This window comes from Juglans microcarpa x Juglans regia, chromosome 1D, assembly GCF_004785595.1.
Source record: "Juglans microcarpa x Juglans regia isolate MS1-56 chromosome 1D, Jm3101_v1.0, whole genome shotgun sequence".
Classification (NCBI taxonomy): Eukaryota; Viridiplantae; Streptophyta; class Magnoliopsida; order Fagales; family Juglandaceae; genus Juglans; species Juglans microcarpa x Juglans regia.
In genome coordinates, this window is record NC_054594.1 from 48,315,501 (window position 1) to 48,325,640 (window position 10,140).

The 10,140-nt window shown below is 33.5% G+C and overlaps 1 protein-coding gene and 1 long non-coding RNA gene across 2 annotated transcripts; both read left to right on the forward strand.

Annotated features, from left to right (window-relative positions):
* Window positions 1-912: 912 nt before the first annotated feature.
* On the forward strand, window positions 913-1,732 carry LOC121250560. Its single transcript, XR_005937811.1, has 2 exons — window positions 913-1,251; window positions 1,389-1,732. It is a non-coding gene; the product is annotated as an uncharacterized LOC121250560 (long non-coding RNA).
* Window positions 1,733-4,644: 2,912 nt separating this feature from the next.
* Window positions 4,645-9,052, forward strand: LOC121249573. Its single transcript, XM_041148328.1, has 7 exons — window positions 4,645-5,004; window positions 5,176-5,713; window positions 6,306-6,363; window positions 7,424-7,596; window positions 7,875-7,959; window positions 8,071-8,128; window positions 8,770-9,052. Exons 2-6 carry the CDS (start codon window positions 5,588-5,590, stop codon window positions 8,085-8,087), a joined length of 459 nt encoding a protein of 152 aa, XP_041004262.1. The 5' UTR covers window positions 4,645-5,004; window positions 5,176-5,587; the 3' UTR covers window positions 8,088-8,128; window positions 8,770-9,052.
* Window positions 9,053-10,140: the final 1,088 nt, after the last annotated feature.

Consider the following 10,140-nt stretch of genomic DNA (forward strand, 5'->3'; position numbering starts at 1 on the left):
ACGTTAAATAATTAAAGATTTTAAAGGCATTTTAGTAAAATAAGACTTAACGAACATAATGAAAAAATAATAAAAATTAACAGAAAAATAATAATAATTATTATTCACAATTAGATAGCCACTTATTATAATAGAGGTATTCTTGCAATCAGGCGGCAGGATTCAGACGTCGAAACTTTGTGAAAATGTTTACCCTTAAACCCAGAAACAAGGTATTCGTACTTGGGACATAGATAGCGGAAACTTTATTATATATACAATTCACCGAAATGGAACTTGAAAGAAATTTCCAAGGGTCGTGAAAGAAACGTTTTGTCGTGACAACAATATATTTTGATTATCAAACGATCGTATATATAGCTGAAGTTTCCAGTGCAGCCAATAAGTCCATATAAATAAATTGGTTGTGTTTTCTCCTAGTACTTAAAAGTATTGATCCGGATCGATCGATGAACTAAATTAAATTAATATTCTTGAATCATCTGTTAAGTCTAAGAGCACTCATATGAATTGAACTGGGAGAAAGAATGTTAATTTTAATCGTATTTAATAAATATGAGTATGAAAAATTAATCTTGAAGAGCTTCAAATATTACAAGAATCAGAAACAAGGTGTCATTGTCAGATATGATGATATATGTAATTAAATATGAATTAAAGGAGAGAAATTAGATAAATGATATTTATAGTCGTGAAATGAGTAAGTGATGTGTAATTTTTTTGAAAAAAGTGATTAAATATAAAGTTCACATAAAAAAATATTTTTTTAATAGTAAATTTTATTCTATTTCAAAATTAATATGTGATATTTATGTATTTTACGATTCTGCATAGAATTATTAAAAATTAAAAAATTAAAAATAAAACACGTGAAAGTCCATGTGCATGTTCCTTTCCTGATCTGTCCCCTTATCAGCCGAACAAAACTTGAGTGAAAGCTCTTTCGCTGGCCCACCCTTTAGAAACTTAGCAGAGATGTAAACGCGTGCCTTTGGCACCCTTTATTCTAGAAGCCCCCCTAGCATTCAAATAAAAGGAGCCACAACACCCTGTATTTTAAAACCGAAAATTAACCCATGTCTTTATAGCTCTTTCAGAACTTTGCGTGTAGTTTCTGGTTCAAATCTGTACTGAAAATGGGCATGCAGATGCGTTTTCAGCTCTTTTTCTGGCTCGTGATGATCCTTGCTCTGTATCAAGAACCGAGAGCGTTAGAAGCCATAACACTGACACTCAACGACCATCACCGAGGTAAGCAGACCAAGAACAATCCCTGTACATCAAAAACTTTCTAGTTACATATATTCCCATTATATATAGTTACAGAATTGGTTGGCCATTTAAATTCGAAACAAGGTAATGATACTACTGTTGAGATAAATTTGTAGGGTATAACTCGAAGACGTTTGCGGCATCTCTTGGAATTGTGTGCAAATGCTGTGATGGTTTAAAAGGTGAATGCAGAAGCACGTGGGACGCTTCCTGCCCCAAGCTCCAATGCCTTCCATGGAAACTTAAGTAATACATGACTAATATTATGAAGAATATCTATAATCATGCTATAGCTAGCTTATCTTGCGTCTCATATATATATGCTTGTCATATGTATATACACAATGGCGTGGTAATAACGTACACGAGAGTACGTTGGTAATTTGTAATACTCAACTGGGTTTCTGGTTTTATGTCTAGCACTGTGATTGGCTTGGAAATAAAAAAACGGCTTGAATTAGAATTTTCCATGACAGGCATGCAAGCTTTTGGGTAACCAAGGGCAGAAACGTTAAGCCGCGTTTAAATGGATTAGATCAATAATGGCTATTCCATGCCGTTTTATTCTTGAATTCAAATTCGCAAATTCGATGGCTATGTATATATGCTTGTTGTGCCGTTGAGATCTGTAACAAAATAAATCACACTGACAAGAAAGATATAAATTAATTAAGATAGCATGGTACATTGGTACGGCGCATGGTTCCATGCATTCCACGTACGAACGTCGTCAACTCATATGATATGATCATCACCATTAATCTGGCTATATATATATATATATATATATATGTTTCCCGAAGTTTCTTGGCAATAACATTTTATATAATTTGGTACGCAAGTTTGTAAAATTTCTCCTGATCAGGATGACAATTTCCTATGATATACATTGTCTCTTTCATGAGTAAGAACATTCTCTCAATGCTAAATGCTCGTCGTTGTCATGAATATTCAGATGTTGCAAACAATTAATTATACACCAGAAATAAATGAAGTACTTAACAACATTAATTTTAAATATGCTTGTGTGCTATATATAGCAGCTTATAATTACTTCTGTTTTCCTCACTAGTTTTTTGACAAACAAATCAAAAGCTGTGTCACTGGCACACAGTGAGCCACTCAAGAAACAGTACTGGCCGGGCTTATTGTCAAAAAATTTTCTATTCTTCTTGATTTTTTATTTTTTTTTCTTGGGCAAATGGTCGGATTTTCAGCCGAATAGATTAGAAACCTCTAGATCGATGTTAATTAATTAAGGATATAGGTAAGTGCTATCCCAAGGAAAACAAATTCCATCGAATCAATTCATGGATCCTAGCTAGCTTATACCAGTACTGTAAAATATTTGGCAACAACATGGAAAACTGTCATCAGTACTCAAGTCCAAAGATTAGAGGCTCAAGTAAGATTTCTCAAGATCTAAGATCGGTTCCCTTCGTTTTAGAATTTCGAATCATATTCCTCTATATGCAGGATTTTAGAATCATTCCTAACAAGTTAATAATCGCATGTACTCTTAATCCATTAGTGGAGAATGCACCAAATTAATCAAATCCTTATCTGCATTTGCCATGTACAGGTGAAAATGACATGGTAAATTGGCTTTAGAATATTCCATGTCTAATAGAAGGAATATATGATTTCATCTATCTCACAAATCGCTTTTGACTAGTGGCTATCTAATCGACACAGCACCATTGAGATCAGAACCCTTCAGTAGTCTCCTCTCACCGTAACCCTCGAATATGTAGCAGCAGTACTCAGTCCCAATTAAAGTCTCCAAGCATTATTAAATGGACAATACTAGCGTCACCGGAAAGGTGACTTTGCATATTGCAAAATATCTTCTCTTTTTTTAAAACATTTTTTAAACACTGTAAATATTTTGAAAAAATAAATTCACTCTCATTAAAAAAAATACTTTGTTAATCATTTAGTAAAAAAATAAAAAATAAAATAAAAAGACAAAATCGATCACTTTAGGAGGTCACCTTTCTCGATCGCCCAAGCATTACCCTTATTAAATATTTGGGTCATGAACTAATTGGGAACATCTAGATATTTTGACTATTTTATCAAACTGATCAATTATTTTTAAGAGTAATGGCACTATTATGCCGGATGCCTCCTAATTTATTCCACTCACTTTATCACTTAAGTGGCACCATAATTGTTACTTATTAAAAAAAAAATTAAAATTAAGGGGCAAAGTAGCAAAAGTAAAATGGTTTTCTTGCTCTATTTCTTAGTGGATATAATACCATTACTCTCTTTTTTAATCCTTGAAAAACTCTTTAGCCATAAAATGATTTTTGTAAAAGTAATTTTATAAACTGACGTAACTTGATATAATACGTCAAATTGTCAAGTTATTTTATTGTAAAGTAAATCTAACGAATAAGTCATGTCGGTTTATAAATTAACTAATTTATAAAATCTTATAAAACAAAAAAACTAATTTGTAAAATCTTTTGGTGGCTGCAGGATTTCTCTCAATCCTTTATATTTGAAATTAAGATTATAAGTTCTCTAGAATACTGATTTCAGTATTTATGCTTTCACAACATGCATTTCCGGCCCCCATCCGCAAATTCCGCGGCGTGCTCTAGAAAATATTGTCACATTCGATATTGAATGATTCAACTGCATGCATGCGTTTATCCCAAAGTTATCCAAAAGGAACCTCACGACCGGAATATTGACATGAAAGAAAATTCTTAAGCAATCGCATCGATCGTTATCGCAATATAATCTTTAATCGGTATGCCCTTCCCCACGGGGCTTCTAAGTAGGATTAGTTTTTTGTTCCACTTCTGACTTCTCAGACATGACCTGCTAACGAATGAATTAAGGAGATTTCGCCAGAACCCTCTGAAAGACATCGAAACTCACATATATGCTAGCTATATATTAATAACAGTTTAATTGTTTTGTCTACAAAGTAACAAAACGCTTCGGGCGTTCCATTTCGTTTTTCACTACAATAAAAAGGAGAATTTATGATGGATTGTTTGCAACGAAAATAAGTACTATTTGTTATAAAAATAAACTCATTTTAACGAAAAATAATTATTTTCATAAAAAATAATTATTTTTTTACAGAAAATAACTAACCACAAATAAATAATGTTCTTGTAGCGTTCGTCCATAATTCTAGTTTAATTGGTCTCGTTGGTCAGGACATGGACTCGAACATCATGTTTGTCTATTTAATGCTTTCCTTTCTAGCTGATAACCTTATCATGATCAGTTAGTGTTTCATAAAGTATTCCATGGTAATCACGCTCTTGTCAACATTGAAAACGTCACCACGGTATGAAACTGATTAGGATAGCACAAATAATTACGACAGCACTTATCCTGATCAAGAGGCCCCCCGATAATCAGAGATATTCATTCATATGCTTTCTGCTACTTGCCAGAAGAGCAGACTCTAGGTTATTATGTTACCATAATATCTGATTTTCCCCCCTAGCTTCTTTTCTCTATTCTATTCCACCGGCCATCCTTTTTTTCTTTGTTCTTTTTTCCATGTAGTATTGCCTCGACTCAGTTTATTTGATGGAATCAGGTCATATTCAATTTGGTTTTCGAAGAAAATTCCGTTAAATCTTGAATCTTTCTCCCTTGAACAATTGAATATCTTTTCTTTTCAAAGATTGTGGGGAAGAAAAGCTACCATATCTTCATTTTATGGAATCTCGTTTGAGTCAAAGCTGTTTGGCAAAAGTAGGCATAAAAACTCAAGTTGAGCCAGCCACCTTATCCATTTATCTTCTTGTGGGACTATAGGACCATAACACCTTTAAGCCTTCCCCAAAACTTTATATATAATTGCTGTTTATACAAATTCTCTCTCTCTCTCTCTCTCTCTCTCTCTCTCTCTCAAATCACTTACAGAACGGATCATTGAACATGGATCGAGAATTTAGGACGATAACACGTGGCGGTAGGGGTTTGGAGCTGGGAACGTGTCCACTTGGAAGCGAAAGATGCACCCATGTGTCAAAGAGAGGGAGATAGAGAGGACTGAATGAAGGCACATGGGGGCAGCATCCAGACACCGTATTTTGGGGTTTATAAATAGCTGCAACCGTTCACAAGACCTCCCACATCTGCAATCTTCACGTGCTCTGCTCTGCCTTCCTCTGCTTTCTAATTAGTAGTTATCCCTTTGTTTGTATCTCTGCAAATCTTATCCAATTGCCCTTTTTGGGTCATTGGTCGTTAAAAGGTGTTGGTTATTCATCAGAGTAGTTTTGTTCGTTGGTTGACAAAACAAGCCTTCCTAGTGATCATACAGTGCTCTATAATGGAGAACAAGAAGCAAGCAGGTGCCTCGTCGTCATCCATGACTTTAGATCACCTTTTCGGTCCGAAGAACCCTTCTTCAGCCTCGTCTGGATTATTTGGATCCATTTTTCCACCCCCATCAACGGTATTTCTTTTCCAGAACTTATTGCCAACAATTTATTTTTAGGTTTTTTGTGCGCCTTGTTATTCTTAAGCTAAACTTAACTGACATGATAATTGAATGTGGTATTGACGACCTATATTAGAGGTGTGTGTGTGTGTGTGTATGGCTATTGACATACAATACCATTGTGCAGACTCCCAAGGAAAACTTTGTTATTATCGCTATCTTAAAGATTGTCTGCACTGCATCAGTGGTCTGCAGGATGTCCTACAACTGTTCCTGATCTTTGTTAAAACTCAAATCACAGAATTGAATCACATCATGCATTTTCAGTAATGGCTATGGCTTGTAAGAAATTTAGAAGATGAAAAACTTAAAACAGATCCAGATCAAAGACTGGAGAGAATTTATAGACTTCTTCATTTTGATTGATACTAAGAAACAACGTACGGCGACATAGATAGAAGCATCTAGACTAGTGTTTTTAGCAAGATTCATCAAGATAATACGTTCTACGTTTTAGATTTGCTGGAACTATGTATAAGGGATATGAAATAGGTTTCAAAGATAATAAGTGGCAATTGTTCTAATATTTTTCCTTCTTTAACTTTAGGTGCTAGGGAGGGACTCCTCTCGCAACCAAGGTGGCAGTGGCAAATATGGAACTCCAGGTACCGTCTCTGTGGTTCAAAATTATAGATGGATATATCCTCTAAAAATTTTTCCTTTAACTGATCTCATGTTGTTCTACCACCTGAGCTTTGATCTATGTAAGGATGTAATTAAAGTGGTTTAGAAAACAAAAAAGGTGTGAAACTGGACCGGCCTCCACGGGCCTGCAGTACTACTACAAGTCTACATACTACTGTTTGATTGATTTATGCGCAACCATAAGAAACTGGGTTGAAGTTAAATGCTCGAATTTAGTATCTGTTTAACTAAGAGCATTCTTATTGACTTAGTCAAATTCATCTTTAAAATTTTGTCAATATCATACTTTTTTTCATTTTCTTATTCCGTTTAAATTCAATCTCCATATTGGATTAGCTATTTACTCTCTATATAATAATAAAATATTATTAATTTAATAATTTTTTTATTTAATTTATTTGTATCACATTTTATAATTCTACCAATTTAATATTAATGATAATTATATTCTAATTAAATTAATTTAATATTTATTACATTTATTAAATATTAAATTAACATTAAATATTAATATTAATAATAATTATATTCTAATTAAATTAATATTAATATTAATCACATTTATTAAATATTAAATATTAATATTAATAATTATTATATTATAATTAACTTATCATTATAATTAGCTTAATAATTAATTAATATTCTAATTAATATTAACTAATTAATTTATTTTTATCACATTTTATATTTACTAATAATAAATTGAACCAAATTTCTTAATTACAAAAAAATACCTACATATTTTGTGAGATGAATGAGAATTGAATATTTTAATATTCGGCTAACCTAGTGTTCACCCACAAATTTGGAGAGTCAGTGTAGTTGAAGTCTAAAATTTTATAGCAATGCCTAATTCAATGTGGTGGTTTTTTGGCACATATTGACTAAAGTTTAGCTATCATTAGACTTTGACCAAGCCAATGAGGATGCTCTAACTAAGACTATTAAAGGAAAAGTTTTGCACCTGGAAAATATACGACGTATGGGACATTATCTGGATTCTCTGGGTTCTTTCAGATATTATTACTCAGAACAGCAAGGCCGGTGAAAGCGTTGGTTCAAGTTCTAGAGAAAAGGGATCCAATTATCAGAATGAAACAGTGGAACCTTGCTATTTTAGCTCATCGATCTACTATGGCGGTCAAGAAAACTATTCTCCAAGAACCCGCTCCACCGAATCCCCCCATATGGTGAGTGTAGAATTTTTTATCCATGAATAAATACATATGTGCCAATTATTTCGTCATCTAGACTTCCAGTGTATACGTGGGTCATGCAGCATGCATGCATCGATCGTCAGTAGCCGAGCCAGTAAATAATTAATAATAACACTTTACGCATGTGCAAGCGTTGAAACTATTAATTAGTATCTTAACTCTAGTCACTTGAAAGATTTGTTATTTCTGTAATTTCTTATCGATCCCTATGGTAATCTCTGATGTGGGTAAACATATCTTCAAATTTTCAGTTCAAAGACAAGAAGGATGCAGGGGATGATGATGACTCCAATGGAAGCAATCCAAACAGCGCTTCTAGAGGGAACTGGTGGCAGGGTATGATCATATGGCTCTGGATTAATTTAGAGATCATAAATGGGTATTAATCTAATTATTAGTTCCCTAGCTGTGGTTTTAGAACTTTAACCCTACTTTTTGTTTCTGCAGGTTCCCTCTATTACTAACACCCTGCCCCTGCATCTAATCGACCCATCCCCTAGCAAAGGTATTCAAATTTCTCTTCGAAAATGATTGATGGATCTCATTAATTATGTGTTCCTCTTAGAACACTTTATTATCGTTTTTGTACAATTGTACATATCAAACACATCATTTAGGCCTGGTTTGAATAGTGATTTGAGATAAGATGAAAGCTGAATAAAATATTGTTAGAATATAATTTTTTAATATAATTTTTGTTTTAAGATTTGAAAAAGTTAAATTGTTTATTATATTTTGTTTGAAAGTTTGATAAAATTGTAATGATGATATGAGATAAGATGGTTTCACTAAACAAACGAGACCTTATTATATGGCCCATTATAATTTTAAAAAAATCAAACAACTAATCATTTTTCAACATAATTCTGTAAAAATCTTCCATATCAACAGTGCCTTAGGTGTGTTAAAAATGAGACTGTCAAGTAGATTTTTCTCATCAACTTATAATTATACATGAAGCATTGCCTAAAAAACCCTACATGAAGGTTTGAAAGCACTGTTTGGGTTTTCATAGACCATTGCATACATTCATTGCTTCTTCTGTTTTTGATGTCCTTATTGTTAGGGTGTGTTTTAGTGTTCTTTGCTTTTGCCTATCGCCCTTGACACAGCTGACTGAAATGATGTTCTTTTACCATGTTGCAGGGGGGTGGTGATAGTATGATCGAGCTTAATATTTTGGAAATAAGATGGTAATGATATGAGTTGCTTAACACTGTCAGGACTTGTAAAAACGTGTTGGGTTGTTTTTGTCCTAACTGGTCAATTTTGGCAAGTCTTCCGCGAGCTGTCGATATGGTTTTAAGAGCTTGATGCAGTCCTTCTAGGCACATGAAGTCTTGTATGAGTAACCTAGCTAGCAGTGTTCCACGTACTTAAATTTTATCTCTGGATTTAGTAATTAATGTATCACTCGATCTTGTTGTAACACAATATAGACCTACGGTACTCTTGCTCTCTCTCTAGTGGGCTAAAATTTTATTATCAGTACAAGTTAGATAATTGTTCCTACTACATTAGGTCCCGTTTGGATTGGAAAACCATCTTAATTTATCTCAAATCATCTTATCATTACAATTTTTTTAAATTCTCACACAAAATATAATAAACAATTTAATTTTTTTCAAAACTCAATTCAACTTTTTCAAATCTCAAAATAATAATAATATTAAAAAAATAATATTTTATTCAACTTTTAACTCTTATCTAAAACCATATCATCTTATATCACTATCCAAATGGGGCTAAAGCAACATTCCATACCATCTTCCTACTTTGTTTTGTTTAATCCAAACTTGAGTTGGTCATGACTCATTACAGTTTAACTATCAATTCAAAATACAAGAATGTGAAACGGGTATTTGAGGAGTACAGATGATTTAAGCAAATTTTCCCTCCTCCATAGTTCTCCACATTTTTGGCTAATCACCGCCCCTGTTGTCGGGTAGATAGACCATATGCGACGTTGAGCTCTGTAATCGTTGTATTGGGGTGATTGTTGAGCTCTCAATTCCCCACCATTTATACCTGTTCAAGCTAATTAACGTATACCCCAGCTTGCCTAAAAATACACATTTGGTGGTTATAAAAAATCATCAACGAGTCCAAAAACGTACCAAAAAGTGTTAAAAACCAACAAGTGGGATTGACCTATATTATGACTCTATCATGCATGCTTGAATAGACATCATAATGTAACGTCTCAATAGAAGGCCCAAACCACATGGCCTATACTCCAAAATGACTAGTCAATGATACAATTGGAGTCTCATTGAAACCTTATAAAGAGCAAAAACTTCTCATTCCCAAACAATGTAGGATCTCATACATTACCTACTATTATTCTTATCATATGGGGTTTCACAATCTCTCCCCCTTAAATTCTCAACATCCTTGTCGAGCTAGTCCATTGTAGGTGGCACGGCTCAAGTCCCACATTTCTGATTGGGATAGACTCTAATACTATTTATAACGCCCCAATAGAAGACCCAAACCACATGGTCTATACTCTAAAAA